The 20550-nt window shown below is 39.2% G+C and overlaps 1 protein-coding gene across 1 annotated transcript in view; it reads left to right on the forward strand.

Moving 5' to 3' along the window:
• Window positions 1-960: 960 nt before the first annotated feature.
• The window catches only part of epas1a (endothelial PAS domain protein 1a), a 28999-nt gene continuing 9409 nt past the window's right edge, over window positions 961-20550 (forward strand). Inside the window, exons 1-7 of the mRNA XM_017702943.2 lie at window positions 961-1309; window positions 11719-11909; window positions 14831-14976; window positions 15124-15208; window positions 16868-16986; window positions 17102-17304; window positions 19902-20008. Of these exons, the coding sequence (XP_017558432.1) occupies window positions 1284-1309; window positions 11719-11909; window positions 14831-14976; window positions 15124-15208; window positions 16868-16986; window positions 17102-17304; window positions 19902-20008 (877 nt within the window). The 5' untranslated portion in view covers window positions 961-1283. The remainder of the gene's footprint in view (window positions 1310-11718; window positions 11910-14830; window positions 14977-15123; window positions 15209-16867; window positions 16987-17101; window positions 17305-19901; window positions 20009-20550) is intronic.

The raw sequence follows: 20550 nt of genomic DNA on the forward strand, positions 1-20550 counted from the left end.
GCGAGGAGGGCCTGGGTTCGATTCCCCGACCGGGCGGCCAGGGTCCTCTCTGTGTGGAGTTTGCATGTTCTCCCCGTGTCTGCGTGGGTTTCCTCCGGGTTCTCCGGTTTCCTCCCACAGTCCAAAGACATGCAGTCAGGCCAATTGGACATGCTAAACTGTTCCTAGGTGTGAGTGTGTGAGTGACTGTCTGTGTCTGTCTGTCTGCCCTGCGATGGACTGGCGACCTGTCCAGGGTGTATCCTGCCTTCCGCCCGAAGACTGCTGGGATAGGCTCCAGCATCCCCCCGCGACCCTGACGGAGTAGCGGCTTAGAAAATGGATGGATGGATGGATGGATCTGTATTATAATCAAATGACCCTCCTATGGTGCAATTAGCTATTGGTATCCATCAACACTATGATTATTACATAAAATGAATGTCCTATTATATAAAAGTATTATAATATTATAATATCTTATTATGTAAAAAGTATTATTATTATTATTACTACTACTACTACTACCCATCTGTATTAGGACTTGGCCCTCCTCCGCTGCAATTGGCTATTAATCTTTTACTAATCTCATCCACTTGAAGATTATTATTTATATAATATTAATAATTAAAACATTATTTACATAAAAAAGTACTATCGTTATCATTATTAATTCCCATTTGTATTACGACCAGGTTGGCCCTCCCAAGCTGATTAGCTAATAGCATCCATTCTGTATTAAGATTATTATTTCTGGGTTGGGATTGGTTAATAGGATCTCCCTCCTGCGCTGGTATTGGTTAGAATTATATCACTTGCTGCGCTAGGATTGGCTAACAGCTCAGACTTACAGGATCGGCCTACTGTTTGTGAGAATGGACTTAAAGCTGTGCCAGCGCAGGAGGCGGGGTCTTGTCGGAATACGAGTGGAGCTGTGTCTGAATACGGGTGGGTTGTAGAGTGAACTGGCTCTAACCCAGATAAACAGCAGCAAAGGACACAGAGCTCCAGCAGAGAGCTGTTATCGACCTTTAAAGCGTCCTGCTCGAGCCGCCCGTGTCAGACAAGGGGAGGGAGTGCGATCCTCGGCAGTGTTCTGAGACTGCACTCAACCACTTCCCCACACCTACGGAGAAATACCGCCCTCAGCCCAGGCATGGACTTCTAGGACAAGAGATAAATGGTCGTACGCCAAGTCGTGGATGTTGCCGAGGTTTACCCTTAGAAAGTTTTCTTCTTGTTGTTGCTGTTTGAGAGTTGAGTGAAGGGCGTCCGATTAGGAATCTCGTCGTCATTAGTCAACCATGACTGCTGAAAAGGAGAAGAAGAGGTAAGGCACTGTGATTTACCTTTTGCTTTTTTCATTTTTATTTTAACATAATTTGAGCTTGTTCGTTCAGTGATATTAGGAGTCGAGGGTGTTTGTGTTGGTCTTGCTCTCTGCTGCGCTGAGCTTCACTGAGGTTTGGTTTTGACGTAGTTCTGCCTTCACTGAGCTGCCTTAGTTTGTTCCAAAACCTGAACGGAACAACTTCATATCTGCATGAGTTTCTCGCACTGACCCAGTTTCGCTCTGGGATTTGATCAAAGTAAATGCGCGAGTCGTACCTGTAGCAGGTTGCGCTAGATTGGCTAGGTTGGCTACGTCTTCATTGGCCGCCTTCGCTCTGCTCTCTCTATGTGGCTAACCAGCTTTATTTAGTGCCGATGCTCGCGGAAAGATAAACTGATGAGGTCTAAAATGATGGATTGTTGTTTTGTAGGACAGAGCTGACAGCAGGGAGAGAGAAGGAAGGAAAACACGCGCAAAAAGATCATAACCATAGATCTTAGTGTGCTGTTTACAGGCCTGCGGGAGTGAATAAGTGCGTTTATACGGCTATAAATGTGATTTTAAGTTCTTTGTTAGGTTAACTACAGCCTTTCTTTTGTAATGCTGAAACTCATTGAATTAATTGTTTTCCAATTTAGATATGACGTTGTAAGCGAAGGGGTCACAATCGGGTGTTATTTATGGCCCTAAATTGTTGGCCTGAGGAAGACAATTACGAATCCAACAAGCTGAAATGAAAATATCCGATTGTTTTAAAGTTCAATGTGTGAGAGCTGAAAATAGCCTGGAGAGCCACGGGGCTAAACAGCAGATGTGCAGGTGGGTTAGTATCTATGTGACAGGGTTGACTTAACAAAACTTGGCACCAATTGAGCTTTAAGTCTTTTATTCTTTTTCACTGTAATCAGTTATAAATCAGTCAGAAGTCCAGAGTAGATTTTTTGCTGTAATGAGATCTCATACCTTCTCTCGTTAATCAACATTACATATATCTGCATGTTCCTCAATGTGAGGACTGGGTTGCTTTTTATTTTTTATGTTTTTAGGCTTCAGGCCTTTGCATGTTTCTCACCTTTACCCCAGTACAAGGGCTTTGAAAGAGAGCAGGCCTGCCCCATGAACCACAGTAATTAAACCAAAATGAAAAAACAAAAACGAAAAAAGAAAGGTCCGCTCCTGTGTGAATATATAGGTCTATACTGGTTCTTTCACATTCTGCCTTATTGGAGCTATACAGGGTGCGTCAAAATCACAGGACACCGTTTTATTTTATTTTATTTTTTATGCTGTCACAAGCCTCCAAGACGCGGTGCTGAAAGTGGTGTTTGTTGCAGATTTTCTCAGCATACACAATTTGTTTCAGATGACCCCAGAGATAAAAGTTGATAATAAAATAAAAAATAAAATAAAATAAAACCTGTCCTGTGACTTTTGGCTCACCCTGTATAATGTCACTCAGCACTGTCTGAACATGTAAACATGAAATGCTTTGTGATGAGATTAGATGCTAAAACTGAAAACAAGTACTTGCAACTCTTTAATGAATCTCTCTCTGTGCGCTGAAGTAAGGCCTTTGCACCAAATGCAAAACAGGACAACACTGAGTGCCTTTTTATTGCCACCTGCACTGCACTAGTGGGCATGCTGAGTCAAAAAGATCCTTGTTGGTAGCATATTCACAATTCATTAGTCATTCGCAATCTGCTTTCTAGTTAATTTGACATTTTTGGCCATGATTGAGTGCTTGTATGGTGGATTTTATGGTATTTTTTTGGGGGTATCCTACATGTATCACATACAACATTCAGTGTGTGATATCAAAAATATTGGATTGGAAGTTTGAGTTTACACCTGGGGAAAAAATTATACTTTTTTCTGTATGATGAAGTCATAAACTGACTCTGGCTGTTGGACGCCTAAGGGATGGTTAAAGAAGGACTGATTTGTTCTCGGTGCTTGGGCCATCAGTTGCTTGTTAGAGGGGACATTATGTTCCAGTGCAGATGGAGATTAGCAGGTAATTGTTCACCTCCCTTTCACAGTGTGGAAAAGCACAGAGAGATGGGCAGTGAGAACAGAACACTTAAGAGAACACACCAGAACAGCCAGTGCTTCTTCTACTCTCTGCTCTTGAGCTTTATCAGGCCACTGGACCTTTGCAAATTCAGATTCACTTCAGCTCACGTTTCTACAACTCCATTGTCGGCTCTATAATTTAGTCTGATGTCTTCAGAGTGTGGTCTTTAAGCTAAATTGTCCCTTTGGAAGAGGAGATGGTACAGGTGTGAGTGTGTGTGAGTGTGTGTGAGTGTCTCTCTCTCTCTCTCTCTCTCAGAACAGAGAGAGAGAGAGAGAGAACTGAGATAGATAGGCTTAGTATAATCACATAATCACCCATAATTACATTATTTTATCTCCCTTTATTCAACTTGACAAGTGTTTTTCTCCATGCAGTTCTAATCCCTGCTCATCATTCTCCAGCACATGCATTCTAGAACAAAAACACCTCAAACCAGTTAATGCTGTTAAAGATAAATGCTTTCCTGTTGTAGATCAGGCTAAGGGTTACTCATATCTGCCCAGTAGGGGCAGTACAATAATGTGTGGATCCACTGTGTATGAATGGAGGCTCTGTGTGGTCTTCCTTTCTCTGAATTCTGCTCTAATCTTGTTAAGGGGAGCGAGTGAGAGAGAGAGGGGCGAGGGTCAGTTCAGTAATCATGTGATTTGCCTATTTTTTTTTTTTTATTTTTTTTTTTTCTTCTCAATGGAGTGAGCAAAAAGGCCTCAGGCTGTGGGGAATAGGTGCAGGAGTTTGGCCTTTGTACATGTTAAAGGGCCCATGTTCTAGATTTTTCTAGTATTTTCCTTTTATTCACCCTGAGGTGAACTTTTGACATTTGTGTGGTCTTATGTTCCAAAAACATTCACAATTCAGTTTCATGTTCAAACTTAGAATTAAATAGACTGCTTTTAGTACTGTGCCTTCATATATGTAAATGGCCTGTGTTCCGATTGGCTCTTCTGTTTAGTGCCTCATTCATTAAGCAGGTCATGCTGAAAGCTCCTTATAACTTCAGCATGAATGGACATGCTAAGCTGCTGTAAACTGAACAGGATGTAAATGTGTTGCATTATAAAAATAATTCAGTCAAAATCAGTCAAAAATGAACTGTGCAGCTTAATTTTCCATGGCTGGAACACATGACTGTATGAGAAGTGAATGAAACAAACTGAACTTCAACATCAAAGTACTTTAAAGAAAAGTTCAAAAAATATTTTTTTTCCTGATATGGGCCATTTAAGCACCTGACTAACACTTAATCAAAAGCAGTCTAGTAAAGGCCAAGAGGAGTGGCTAGGTGATAGCTGTTGCCTAATATCTATATATGGTATAGTAACTTGGTGAAAGGTGTGGGGAACATTAAGCTGTGTGAATGTGCAAATAACACAGGCGTGTCAAAATTGCTGACCGCACACTGTACTGCTCACCTTGACCCATTGTACACCTTATCAAATATTACAGCTGCATGCAAACTGCTGTAGTGCATATGCATCCAGATGCTGTTTGGCCTGTAAAAGTAGAGCTTGCAGTGCAGGCTCGAGGTGGAGGTCAGCAGCTGGAGTGTGTGGGAACTGGATGCAGTAGCCTGGCCAAGGGCAGGGGACAGTACGTTAGGCCGCTCCATTCTGACGAACAGAGCCAGGGGCCAAGGAGAGGCCAGGCTGCTGCAGAGAGAAAACCACAGCCAAAACTAGCCAATTATACTGGACATATTTCTTTTGTAATTTATTTTTTAAAAAAGTGGATTTGTATATATATATATTGTGTGTGAAATGCTGTTATTAAAATATACCTCTTAAATTTCAACTGGCATCCAAGAACTTCTGTGACCCAGGTGGCAGCAGGTGGTTACTGGAAAGATGTGTGGCTATATGTGATGTATACAGTATAAACCTAAAAGTGAATTAGCTTAAACACTTCATCTAATTGCATACATCTAAAATGGGTTCGTCAACTGTAATGTTGTAACAATAAACTGGTTAAACTCCTTCGAACTTTCTTTGGACCACGAGTCTCAGTGGTTCCTCGCTTTTCTCGACAGGGAGATCCGAGCCCTGTCTACAGCATTGGACACTGAGAAGAATATAATTTAACACAATTCATGTTAGACACCGTTTATTTACTTCTTAAACAGACACATATTCGTCCTGTCTGAGACACTGAGCTGTCTAACCTAACAGTTAACTAGCTAGCTAGTAACTAATTAACGATTTACCTTCATAATCAAAAATAAACTGCTCAGAAAAGTGTTTATATCCCTTATCGAGTTTTGCACGTTTGGTGCTCGATAGCTCTTCCACAATTCTGACCACATCGTCCTGCCTAAAGCCCGGGAGTTCAGCTAAAGACGGTCAATAATGAAGCGCAGCCGTATTCGGAGCGGAGCGGCGCGGAAACCGGGAATAAGTTTACACATAATCTCCCCCGGACCTCGACCTCTGCTCCCTGCTGTAAATGCTGACCAGCCAGCGCTCAGTAGCAGTCCATCCATCCATTTTCTAAGCCGCTTCTCCTTCAGGGTCGCAGGGGGATGCTGGAGCCTATCCCAGCAGTCTTCGGGCGAAAGGCAGGATACACCCTGGACAGGTCGCCAGTCCATCGCAGGGCAGACAGACAGACACTCACTCACACCTAGGGGCAATTTAGCATGTCCAATTGGCCTGACTGCATGTCTTTGGACTGTGGGAGGAAACCGGAGAACCCGGAGGAAACCCACGCAGACACGGGGAGAACATGCAAACTCCACACAGAGAGGACCCCGGTCACCCGGCAGGGGAATTGAACCCAGGCCCTCCTCGCTGTGAGGCGACAGCGCTACCCACCACGCCACCGTCGCTCAGTAGCAGTTGCTGTAGTAAAACATATATGGACAGAGGTAAGTTTACTTTTCTAGAGAAAATCCCATGTCGTTTTAATATAACGGGATAAACAGAAAGTGCCCAGGTTCCTTAAACAGGCTCTGATCTTAACGTTACTCTGCATCTAAACATTAATAGCCTGCATAAAGACCTATGTTGTGGTCCAAAAGCCAAGTTTCTATTCCTACAGGCTGGACCAACTCCAAATATCAAAAACTTGGCTCCAGATGGGTCCGTCTTAACTCCAAATAGGAGAGGCTTAACACCAAATGAGGTTTTAACTCCAGATGGGTTTGTGTTCTGATGAACATTAATCTGAATGATTGATTAAATGATGAGATTTTGCGTGTGTGTGTGTGTGTGTGTCTGATGAATGCATGAAAATAGAAGCAAATATCATTTGACTGACGTTCAATGGCCTAAAAGTCACAGAGCTCATACCCTGATCTATAAATAATTAACTGTGCTTCTTGTACTACTTGTTTATCTGAAAAAAGCAAATCTGTACAGATTATAGGTTCAGTCCATGTAAGACAGCAAAAGTGCTGGTAGAATAAGAGTCAAGTGAGTAAGGATTTGTGTGAATATTAAAATTGACTTTTTAGACAGATAGCAACATGAAATCTAAAGAGGAAGGACTTACATTAGACTACACTGTGACTAAATGACTTATCACGGTGAATTGTCACAGTATGCTTTTATGAGCATATCATGGATATCATCAGTCCTTAATTCAATACATAGCAACTTATTAAAATCCAACTTATTAAATCTCAGAAAATCTAAACATTGTAATGCATTTAGTGTATGGTGAAAATGTTATGAAGTACCATGATGTAACAGTTTTTTTTTGCCATATAACCCACTCGGCCCATTTAACTTATCTACGTTTTATATTATTTAAAAAAATATCAAATGGACATTGCGACCTGTCCCATGTATTCAGTACACAATTAATGTATTAGTTATTATAATTTATAGTGTTTTGGTTGGTGAGAATATGAGCAGTTATGTTTCTAGCAGTTATCAGTAAGAATATATTTTTTTTATTCAGTAAAATTAAAATGAAGCTTGTTTTATTGTTATTAATGATTCAAATAATACTCAGTAGAATATTAGAAAGTGAAAATACTTCTTTACAACTTATCAAACCTCATAAAAACTAAATGTTGTGATGTATATTGTGTATCATAAAAATGTCTTGAAGTGTTTGTGATTGTAGTTGCTACTGTGTTTATCCCACCATTGGCTTTTTCAAAATACAAATTCAAAGCCTTTCCATCTGCTCCTAATTAATGGTTTCCTGTGAATTTTAGTATGACCTCTCCCTCTAGACTACTGTGAAATGCTGTACCTTCTAATAAATTGAATCATACATTTCCTATTATTTCAACAAGCTTCTTGTGTGTATTTAAATGTTTACTCAGTAGTGTGATACAGTGAAACCATAATATTTTCTTACTAGGTTTTCGAACCAAGAAAATCATAGCAGCTCTCTTAGTGGTGTTATGCTTTTGCCATATCACTCGCCCCTCGCTCAGCTCTCCATAGCTAGTTTGCATTGGACCTTCAGATGAGCCCTGTTAGCTTTTCTGTTTTGGGAATGTGAAGTTCTGCTATGAGCGCAGCAGCTTTTCTTAAGTCGGACCTAAGCACAACAGCCTGCATTCCTCTCCTTGCCTAACTAGGTATGTGTGAGAACAGTTAATCTGTTAAATAAATTCATAGTGAGAGTAACCATCCTTTTATCTTTTGTGCTTTAAAAACAAGTGCATGCAACTGCAGCAGACCTCAGATAGTAGATAGCAGCCCACATGCTCAGCTGCTTTAACTCCGGCTTAAGACATTTTAAGAAATTTCTCACAGTCTGAATGAGTGACAGGTGGCACATTGGCTGAGCTTGTCACCTCTGTGCAAACATTTCATTTGCACCATTTAGTTTTTCACCACCTCATTTAAATTGTTTCTCCTTCTGTCAGTCCTTCCGTGTACTAAATTACTGCCTTCCAAGAACAGACAACTCTGCTTCGCAATCTGAGGTATGTTGCTGCGATAGCTGTTTGTTTTTCCGTGTATTTCAGCCATTAAGAATAAGGGTGTGTCAGATTCTCTGCTCTTTAATCCTGAGGTATGTTAAGCCTCTCAGCCTTCCTGTCAACAATATCATTTCTCCTGAATATTTTTATATTATTATTATTTTTTTTTTTTTGAAATTCTGTCTTAAAAGCAGACTTCTGCAAATAGACTGAATAACAATCACAGAAAATGTTCAACGTGCAGTACAGAATGCAGGCCGCAGTGTGGTTCAGTATGCACTGAATGTTTGAAGTTTGAAGTATGCTGGAGGTATATATCCTTGATCTGGTGTCCTTAAACATGTTCTAGAAGGCTATATCTTTGCTTACGTGACACTGACTTGTTCTGTGGAAGCTATAACTTTAAGAAGTCGCAGGACAGTCAGCATAATGACATTTTTATCTTTGGGTGGGGGTGAAATGAAAAATGGAAATTTGTTGCCAAATGTGCAGCTCTGTAATGGTGGGAAGATTAGCACATTCCTACAGCCCTGCTCCCTGTTACTCTGTTTTACAAACACACACTGCACTCTGGGTGTGGGAGGGAGTGATGGAGGCTCGCACACGATCCACTGCTACTAGAGTTCCACCAGCACAGCACACCAAAGCCAGATTCGTCGTGCACATTTGCTTAAATGTACTGGTTGTGAACACATGAAACACACTAGCTTTTAACTGGCGTTTTAAAATCGTATTTTTTTTCCCTTAAGTAAATTAATCTTGAAAAAGATAAATAAATAAATAAATGCTGCATCGAAAGTAAGAGGCAACTGGCCAATTTGTACAATGTGTCATGCATAATTATGCTAAAACATTTTGGTATAGCTTAGCAGCAGCATACAAGTGCAGTTTCCTAGCTCACATCTAAAATTGCCGCATAGATCTGACATTCAAAATAACAAATTGTGTGATTTCCAATTGTTTGTTTGGAGCAATAATTAGCTGATTCCAATCTTGGCCAATTCCAGTCATGCACTGCGTTCATAATGTCCCATTCTCTCCCCAGCCTCATACAGTGCATTTATGGAAACAATGCTTCATTTGAGATTGGTTTGTATTTTGTGATATCACAAATACCAACTCATTTATATATGTCCGCCTATTGATGTTGAAGGGATGTTTCAGTGTAGATTTTAAAAGTAGGCATAACAAAATGTAAAAAGTCAGAACAGAGATCATTTCCAAGTACCAGAGTTAAAGGCATACTAACAAAACCAAGCTGTTTAAGGGATAGAGAGATGTTGCAAAATGGTCAGTGACTGTTTTTGGTAAATAAGCCCACACAGATTTTGAGTGAACCACTGAGGAAAAGGAATTGTGGTATATTGGCTCTTTAAGGCATAAATTAACCTGCATTTGAGGTGTGTGTGTGTAAGTGCATGGCATTAACCCTTTCACTTGCTCATTTTAGTTAAGGATTATACTTAAGCATTTCTACAGCTTTGTGCTTTTTGCAACTGTCAAAAATGTAAGGCTTAAGTTTAAGACTCTGTTTGACCTTCAGGATTTTTTTTTCTACTCTCTGTTTAAGTGTTTCTCTGAATTGATTTTAGACCACTCCCTTAATGTAAAGCATAAACTTGAGGTCAAAAATGACTGAAGATGTTTTATGCATGCAGCCACTGGAGTTCTAAGACGTTAAGCTACTAAAGTGATAGAGGTTATTTGTTTATTCTGCTTTAGACAGAAAAAGCAGAAACTGGAGTAACGTGTCGTAGGCTTGTGTGTGTATTTATGGTGTGTGGCACAGGCCACAGTGGTGTACCACACTCAGGGGCATGTGGAGTTCAACTCTCTCTGCCACACGCCCTCACACTTTCTAAACCCAAGCTGACAAGCCACAGACCACAGAGCTTTTTGCTTGGCAAGATATGTCCTCTGTTAATACAGCATCTCTTTTAACTGCGATCATAAAGCTCCCCTGCCGTTTCTGTCTCACTCTCATACTGCATTATCATATACATACCATGGTTTACTTTAACTTATTTCAAATAGTAAGATTTAGTCATTATATTTGGTCTATCATAATATTTAAGAAAAAATATTTAAGATATTTAAGAGTCTGAAATCAAAATGAAATTTTACCATCTTGGTCCATGTTCCTGGTCAACTTAAGCATGATACCATATGCTACCATTTAAAAGACAAACTTCTTTTATGTATTGCATAGTCTTCCATGAAAGTGTGTGTGTGTGTGTGTATATATTATATTATATTATATTATATTATATTATATTATATTATATTATATTATATTATATATCACCGTGCAGCTGCAGGCAGTTTCATATCCCCCCCCCCACCTAATCAAAAAAATATCAAAACACTCAGAGCAGTTAGATCACAACTGATACTGTGTTTCACTCAAATGCTCTACCATTCAAAAGTTTGAAATTGTAAAAATACCTTTTGGCCAGTTGTTTGTAATTTTAAAATCCAAAGTAACAAAAATGTTAAGACAAATGATTTCGGTCAGTATGGAAAGAAAATGAGTTATTTCCAATTCATGTTGATTTTAAAGCCATAGTTTCTCACATTTACATATTTACACGACTGTGCTCCCCCTTGCCAATAAGTCAAAGTACAAAAGTATTAGTATAGCTGTTAAAAGTAGAAGCAGTCTTGAAGCCTAAGTTCTGTAAATACTTCAGTTTTTATAGATAATGGTGCGTCATACAGTGTCTAAAACAACATAACCAAATGTGAGATTACTTATCAATTGAATGGGGAATTTTCTGGCCGGATAGTTTTTTGAATGAGGGTTAATTAAAGGCAGCCAATCAGAACAGAGATCATTTACATATATCAGAGTTAAAGGTTTTTTTTTAAACGTTATCTACAATAGCCTTGTCGCTCCAGTGTAAAACTACAGTATCAAACTTTAGATATGAAACCTGTCTTGGCTGATCCAGTGCTTTTGAGCTAAGGAGAACTGTTTTGTTTTTTTGTTGTTGTTATTTTGTTTTGTTTTGGGGTTTTTTGCCAATTTTGAATTGTCAAACTTGTGGCGTAACAGTCTGGACAATGAGTGGAGGTCAGAAGGTTCATGGTTATGACTGAAACCTGTGTGCCAAATGAGCCATATTTGGCCAAACTCAACTCTGTCTCGCCTACACAGTCACCGTCCACTTTCATATTGTTGTCTGGCTCCACTTATGATGATGACTTGATTGTTTTCTTCAGAGGGCAGCATATCCGGCCGCTCGTTTACTCAGGATAAACAGGAAGTTGTTGCGACCTCCTCAGGTATGAGGCAGGAAAGCTCATCAGACATTCTGGCTCTGTGCTACGTGGGCAGGCCGTTTGAATAACTACCCTGTTTTAAAGATAGTGTTATGATTGTTTGGGGAAGTTTTGTGGTTGCCACACACAATGTCCTCAGCTGCCGAATGTGCAAACTGTTTTCAGGCACCCGTCGGAGCGGCGGAAGGAGAAGTCACGGGATGCGGCTCGCTGCAGACGCAGTAAAGAGACAGAGGTGTTCTATGAGCTGGCCCACCAGCTGCCCCTGCCACACAGTGTCCGCTCCCACCTGGACAAAGCATCCATCATGAGACTGACCATCAGTTTCCTCCGCACACACAAACTACTGGCATCAGGTTTGGGTCTAGCACTCGCATGCACACAACAGCTGCAAATCAATAAAATACAGTGTTTTGATGCATATTGCAAGTATATGCCTATATATGGAAATGATGCATAATGGAAAACCTTGTATTCACATAGTTAAAAAACATACTGCATTTATTTTATACAAGATCATTTATTTGTTGGATCATGTTTATGCCTTAATTCATCCAAATATCTCAGTGAAACTTTTGATAGAAAACTATTTGCATATCACAGCCTCTGTCAATGTCAGAAGTGCAAAGGCCAATATGATGATAAAGGCCCAATTCCATGGAAAAAACAAATGTTCTTCACTTAAAAAAAAATTGAAAAAGTTTAAACTGAGCTGTGTGTGTGTGTGTGTGTGTGTGTGTGTGTGTGTGTGTGTGTGTGTGTGTGTGGGTTTTTTTTTTTTTTTTTGGTGAGGCACAAGACAATTACATAAAGCTGTATGCAGAAACCTGCCCGTGGTGAAATTACATGTTTTGTTCATTTTCTAAATGAAAAATGTTACTACACCCTCTACTGAGAGCACATTTTGGCAAAATTACTGTTTGGAAATCAACACATCATTTGTCCAGGGTCATTCAAACTTTTGCATACGACTGTAAAGCGGTCTTGAAAGATAAAGAGAAGTTGAAAAAAGGGTCTTGTACAAATTATTTGTGTTTTAGTACACACTTCTATAACCTAAGAATAGTTCAATCAGTATGTATTAATAAGCCTTAGCATAAGAAGTCTGGGATTTTAAGTGGTTAATAAGCAATGTATTTTACAGCCTTATCTCACACACACACACTCACTCACACACACACACACACACACACACACATCATAACTCTTCATCATAACACTGACCATCTGTTTGCATATACAGCCTCCTCTCCTCAGGTATGACCCTATGTGTGTGTTACTGTTGCCTAGAGTAATTGTTTCCAGTGAGCAAGTGTGTGATTATTTCATACTTAGTATTTCATCACTGCAGCTTCAGTGCTGCATTTATTTTGTGTTGAAGAAGAGCAGATGCAGTGTTGGCCCACTAAATAGGAAATGAAAGGTGAATAATAATCCTTTGTGGATTTAATTGTGTGGAATAATATGAGGCCTTAAGCAACATGGTTAATGGGCCTATAATGAAATCTCGGGTTGATTTTGTGTGAGAGATCTGTAGAAATATGAATCTGGTTTATGAGCAGTGCTCCGAGCCTGGTGTCATGCAGTATTACACAGCAGAACGAGTATGGCACGAGAGAATGCAGTCAGACATGACTGTACAGTATTACCCCATGGCAATATTGCAGATATGTTAAATTTATAAGGCTATGCTGGTTCTCACACTTTATATGCATTTATTTTTTTACAGAAATAGTGCTTTTTCATAAAGTAGTTAAACCCTTTAAAATCCCAGACCAATTATACACTAAGGCTTGTTATTCAGTAACTTCAGGGACTTCAGTGCAAACTGGAGGTTTTGGAAATGTGTAATAACACTTTAGGCTTGCCAGTGGGCCCCGCCATTGAAGGGGTAAAGGTTATGAAAAGGTTTGGGTTTAGACAAAATTGGAATTTATGTAGTTTTTTTTCCTAGTATTGTTAAAGTCTAGTGATACACAATAATATAGGAATCATATCAGTATAAACAAATGATATAAATATGAAATGTATGTTATATTTCTCTGTAATGCTGAGCTAAGATGTAGTCCCAACTTCTTAATTTTATAAATGCTTATGTATCGGTATTGGTATCAGTGATGGAAGTTATATGCAGGAAAAATAATGGATATTGGCATTGGCCCACATTTCCCTGCATCCCTATTGCACCCAGCATAAGGCCTCACAAGTAGAGTTATGCACAATACATGTGGAGTGGACAGTTGATGGTAATTGAAACGTGACCCAATTTTTAAATTTTGTCTCTCTGCTTCAGCGTATTGGATTTGAAATCATGCTATGACGTTAAAATTCAGAATGTCATATTAAATATTGTACGGCTTTTTAAATGTGTGGAATTTGAGTTCATAATGTATTTTGTGTGTGTGTGTGTGTGTCTCTTTCTCTAAGTGGGAACAGCTCATTCTTTGTCTTCAGCATTTTCTTCAAAGCCTTTACTGAATTAAATGCAGTTGCCCTTTTCATACATGTGAAAATTTGTTTATACTCATCATGCACCTTATATGAGCTTGTTTACATGAGAGACAGAGTGAATATATGTGTATCAGAGCTGAGAAATGAAAGAAGAATGCATGGAGAGAGATGCTTCTGCTTAAAGTATATCAGTGTCTGCTGGAGCTTGAAGAGTGGAAGAATGCTTAGAATGCCAGGGTCAGTCTTAGAGGCAGGTTAGTTAGACATGAAGGAGAGGTATTTACAGTGGACAGAAGTTTTCAAACAGAAACACAAGAGAATGAGGCTATGCAGGTCAGGCTGCTCTGGCCGCTGGGGAAAGGAGGTTCGCTCTTATCAAGGGGAAACAGCTCTCCTCCTCCCAGCATGAGGTCCAGCTGTAATTGTTGTCTCCAGTTCTTCAGATTGTTCAGTGGCATTGTGTGCTTTTCTGCTGATATTAGATGGAAGGTTTGTTTTTGATTCTCATGGTCAGTTATTCATGAGAATAAGTCTTGAGAATGTAGCTCTTTACTCAGTGAGTGTAGTGACTTTGTGGCAGAGCAGTACATCAACACAGCTAGACTTACCCTCATCACTGCATATTAGCTACAAAGTAGTTACTTAATAATACTTACATGAAGCATCTTAAATATGTATCTTAATACGTTCCAAAGTAAATGAGCAGACATCCAGAACCAGCTCTGTTCAGAAAAATAGCTGTTATACACACCCACACACCCACATGCCCAAATTCAGTCTTTGAAGTCATTTTTATTTATTTTATTTTATTTTATTTTTATCCCAGGCTCTGTGAGCAGACAGCCAAAAGAGGACACACAGATGGACGTTCTCTACCTGAAGAGCCTGCAGGGCTTCGTAGCCGTGGTGACATCAGAAGGAGACATAATCTTCCTCTCAGAGAATGTCAGTAAATTCATGGGCCTCACACAGGTGAGTCTCTTTGCAGTGAATATCTCTCAGCCAAGAATGTCCACATCTCGTCCCATCTCATCTGGAGAGGGAGACAGGAGGCTGTTTTTTTCTGTCATGTACTGTGTCCCTGATATGAACATGATTTTCGCTTTAAACCCCTTTCAGGTAGAGTTAACAGGACACAGCATCTTTGATTTCACACATCCTTGCGACCATGAAGAAATCAGAGAAAACCTCAGCATCAAAGCAGGTGTGTGTGACTGAGCTTAGGACTTGAGGAAAGTGTGTTTTTTTTTTTTTTTTTGCATTTGTGTTTTGAGATGTGTAGATTGAGAGTCGCAGGAGGATATAAACCAATGATACAGAAATCTTATTTCTTCCTTATCTTTCTGCACAGTAACCTAAAGATCTCCATTTTCATGATGCATTTTGTACATTCTTTAAGTCATTCTTTCTAAGGAGTTAGAGTGTTGAGAGTGTTAAGGAGATAACACTCTCAACAAAGTCTAGTCCAGAGCCCCTACAGCCCTGCCGATTTTATACACTGAAAAAATAAACATTTGAGCTTACTTTCAAATATGTACATCCTTTCCACATGAATGAAATATAACACAGCACAACTTTGGCTTTCACTGCAGTTATGGCAATAATTGTGTTAAATTATGTTCACCTTTAAATCAAGTTAATTCCCTTACAGAAAAAAGCAGTTCAGTTTTCACTTCAGAGTGGTCACTTGTGGTTTTTAGACACTTTACAAATTTTTCACAGCTTCTTCCACATGTGTACTTTTTACGCATGATGCAAGCTTTAATTTTAAGTTTTTAATTTTTTAATCTTCCAGCAGTCATGTTTTGTTTCATTTAGTGAACTCATACACATCACAATGCATTCAATTACACTTTTCACATGTGTAACGTACAGTGAAACAGGTCACATGCAGTCTCATTATTCACATTGTCATGTTTCACAAGGCCACATTCACATATTCACAGTTCTTGCAGATTATATCACATGCAATTACTTATTGATATTGTCACATGTCATCATCTGTTGCTCATATTAAGCCACCTGTGGTCATATATTATTGACACTGTGGCATGTGATCACACATTGTTCACAATATGGAACGTTGTTGCATAGTATTGACACTGTGGCATGTTACCACATTCACATTGTTATTACACTCCACATATGATGATATTTCTGTAACAGACTTACTTTTTTCAGTGTAGTCCCCATGATGGGACAACGTAACACTGGATCACTGGAATCATATAGGCTTCCTGTTAGGAGCACGAATTCCAGTGTGTGCATAATTACCACATTCATGAAATGTATTACATTAACATTGTTATGTCTTTTGGGTGTACTTAACAACTTCTGATTTAAAAAAAAAAAAAGTTGATGCGGTATAAAAAATATAAAGTTTATTAATGTAGTAATGATGTAAACACAATCAAATAAATTAAGTGTATAATTCTAATCTCTTTTCCTCTTGTCTGCCTACCTCTAAGCTCCTCTCCCTTTCATTCTTTCACCCACTTCCTCTCTTTTTGCCATCTGACCTGGTCAGCCTTGGTGCTGTTGGGTGACTTACTTTCCGGCCTTTTAATTGGCTGCTAGGATATTATCTCTCTTAGATAGCACAGCAGACTCGTTATACTGTAGCAGCAGTTCCAGCAGGCCTGCGGGTCCTGCACGCACTTTGGACCCAGCCTCCATGGCCCAGTCAGAAAAAAAAGCAAGGACCAAAGATCTCTGTCTCTGTCATTTAGAACTTCTTTACCACAGCATTCACTTATGACTTTTACATAAAATGTTATGTGCAGTTGCTTCAAAATAGTTCAGATGTTAATGAAATAATGCAAAGTTTAAATATGACACTGATTTCCTGAACTATGGCTGTTAGGACCTGTGTATGGCAGGAGGTGTAAGGAGCTGAACACTGAGCGAGATTTCTTCATGAGGATGAAATGTACAGTCACCAGCAGAGGACGTACAGTCAACCTTAAATCAGCTGCTTGGAAGGTGAGGAAACACTCCAAAACACAGAAATGCACAAATATTCGGATAGTGGAATGTCTTAAAGTAAGCCTTCACAGATACTTTAATATTGATAATGTGTTTCTGCATGTCTTCTCAGGTGCTACACTGCACAGGACATCTGAAGGTGTACACCAGTCGCCCTCCTCATGTTTTGTGCGGATTTACTGAGCCTCCCCTCACCTGTGTGGTTATGTTGTGCGAGCCCATCATTCACCCCTCCAATGTGGACATGCCTCTCGACAGCAAGACCTTCATGAGTCGACATAACATGGACATGAAGTTCACCTACTGCGATGAGAGGCATGCAGTTCTTTCTCTCATCATATAGCTATATGTGTGAGCGTGCATGAATAGTATGAACTGTATAACATTTACAGCACATCTACACTATACATGTTTTAGAGGCTTCTCTGGTTGAAATGCAAAAGGACGTGTTGTGACATAGGTTGTGCTTCAGACCCCTTCCCCCAGCAGATGCATCTAGTGATTATGAGTGCATTAAAAGAGTATACAAAGAGAGCTCAGTCAAAACATGTCTTTAAGAATTATCTACTGTTGTCATCATATCTTCGTCAGTATAATGTTGGTTTTGCATTTGAGACCTAAACATCAAGCCAGACTCTCTTTTTGAGTCGGTGGGTGTGAAGTTAATGGTCCAAAAAACTCCTGCAAAAGTTTTTCTATTTCAGGCTTTATAGGGTGACTCTGTTACTTCAATTTTTAACAAAAAAATGTACGTGGTATAGCTTTAATTTTTTATATTGGCTGTCTCTGGTGTGACAACCTGGTATCGTAAAAACAATGCTTTTAAGGAAGGAATGAGATTTTCTTGCATGTCAATTTGGACAGTTTCTGTTAGTCACTTATTATAAAATGTTCACACAATGTAAAGGGCAGCTAAGATTTAAAGTCTAAAAAGAAAAAAGAGAACCGAACGATAGGAGATGTGAGGTTTTGTTATAACAGCAATGATGCATACATGTATTTCATATATGTATATTTGTATGAACATCTTCAAGCTCATGTGTGTGTGGGGGGGGGGTGTTGGGGTGGGCAGAGGGAAGGCTTGTCTCTAATCCCCTCAGAGACACAGTAGTTATGGCGCTGCCTGTGTCGTTATCATTCTCTGTAATAAGGGAAAGTGATTATGAGGCTGTCGTTTAGAGTAGCTCGACCTCTGGCAGCCTTCTTGGAGCAGCAGCTGCACTCTTGCATAACCACAGGGCCAACCAAGAGGGGCAGGGCTTGGTCCAGGTCTGTTGTCCATGTATGACTGTTTAGATTTAGTAAGCAGTGCTGACTGTCACTGTACTATGACTGTCATGTACTGATATATGTGAGTAAAAATCAAATGAATGGCCCCATTCATGAAAATAAAATATATTGCAATATATTTCTGATTTATTCCAAACAGTACACCTAAAATCTAAATTTTAAAATTTATGTAAATGTAAATTAACCAAAATAATCTGCAAGTAGCATAAAAGGTGGATGCAGTGGGTGTTTTATACAACTTTTAAAGTGCAAATTGTTGCTGTCCAAAGAAAAATAAGTATCTCCTAAATGGTCAGTTCACAGGAGATGGCAAAAAGCTCCTTTACATTTAGTGTGAGTTGTAAAGCGTTTTTTATTCCACACAGTTTTGGGTCATTTCTATTGGTCCATTCATCATGAACTTTTCACACAGTGAAAAGACAGATGCTGTGTTCAAATGGAGTAGAAAATTTGAAATAAGATACTTTCGGGACAATGACAACATACACGCCATATGCATATATTGTATATTGTATTGTATATTTTAATTGTTATGTTTATATATGAGCTGTACAGACCTAACTTCCCAGAAAGCTGACCAGTTCCCAAGAGTACAGTGTGTGCCATGTATACAACAAATGCTTCTCAAGCTGGACTCATTAGGCTCCTTGCTTCCCACTTGGCTAGAGGGGGAATGTTCTGTAGAGGTGGGCTTGCATAAGTCCTGTAACTGTTATTGATAGTTAAATCAGCAGCACAAAGGAAATTTCAGAACAGTGACCCATGCTACAAGGTAAATACCACTCACTAGTGGAGCAACAGCCTGATTAGGATATTGATCCCTGAGATAAATGCAGTCTTGATTAATGATGGAGGCGCTCAAATCAGAGCTGCCTTTAATCTTGCTGATGTGCTGAGTTAAACTCTTGCGTGTTTACTGACGAACAATTCTTTCTCAGTTACACAGGAAGAGGCATGGTCTGTCAAAAGCAGTGCAATTATGTATGAGTATAAATCTGTTATTGAACAAGTTGGAAACAAATATCAAAGATATCAAACACAGCAAAAAACCTCCATAGAGAGAATGAAAGAGATTTATTCTTCTGAAAAACCTACAGCAGCACAGTTTTGCTCACTTAGTGGACGGATAGTTTGGCCTGTCTTTCAGTAGTATGCTTTAGGATGTGGAGGAGAGTCATGAATCATGATTTGAAGAGGCTTGGCTGGATCCTTTTTGTTGTATATTGTAGCTGCACTGTGGTATAAACACAATGGCATGATGACCTTATCAAAACTGCCCTTTTGCACAATTTAATATAAAGAACATATTGTTGTAATGTAAAGAACATATTGACAGCATTCCATGATGAATCGCAAGTATAAGTGACCCAGGGGATATAAAATTGAGAGAGAGAAAAAAAAAAAATATATATATATATATATATATATATATATATATATATATATATATATATATATATATATATATATAAATACAAATGCAGGATATCTACCCTTCACTACAAGTGAAGAACCTTTTTTTTTTTTTTTTTTTTTTTTTTACCTTCTCTCGTAAAGTTTCTGTTTCGGGCATGCAAAACAACAGCACTGTTAGTAATTATTTTTAATGTATTTTTTTCCAGGGTGAGAGCACTGATGGGTTACAGACCAGAGGACTTGCTTGGGCGCTCAGCATATGACTTCTACCATGCACTAGACTCCGACAGTTTGACCAAGAGTCATCAGAATTGTGAGTAAAAACTCTGTCATTAACCAGTCACTAAGCTGCTGAATGCCTAAGAAGAAAAAAAAAAACAACCACAATTCAAAGTCTTTTCAAATTTTCTAAAATCCACATGTGGTAGGCACCTGCTCTCATATCCCATCCAATCTCATTCTCATTCTCCCTCATGCATTGCATATACTGTCCCGAAACACACTGGACAGGTTAAATCATGTCTTTATATCAATCTTGATGAAGCCCCAAAATGACCCAGTTTGGCAGACAACCATGCGTCTTATCTATTGAAATGGGTAAACTCCAGGCTTGAGCTCAGACTTCCTTGCACGTTGGGCACTTCCCATGGACTCAGTGACTGAAGGAAGCAGATTTCCAGCTTAGGTCCTGGAATTGTTGAGTTATTTATAAACCCAGTGATTATTGCATTGCATTATTTATTTGCTTAGCAGATGTCAGGGTAAAAATGTTTTGCTCTGGACCAATAGCATTTCATCTATAAATGGTGTTTTTATGGTTTGGTGGAGAGACTAGTCACAGATCAAATAAACTTG

This window comes from Pygocentrus nattereri, chromosome 13, assembly GCF_015220715.1.
Source record: "Pygocentrus nattereri isolate fPygNat1 chromosome 13, fPygNat1.pri, whole genome shotgun sequence".
NCBI lineage: Eukaryota > Metazoa > Chordata > Actinopteri > Characiformes > Serrasalmidae > Pygocentrus > Pygocentrus nattereri.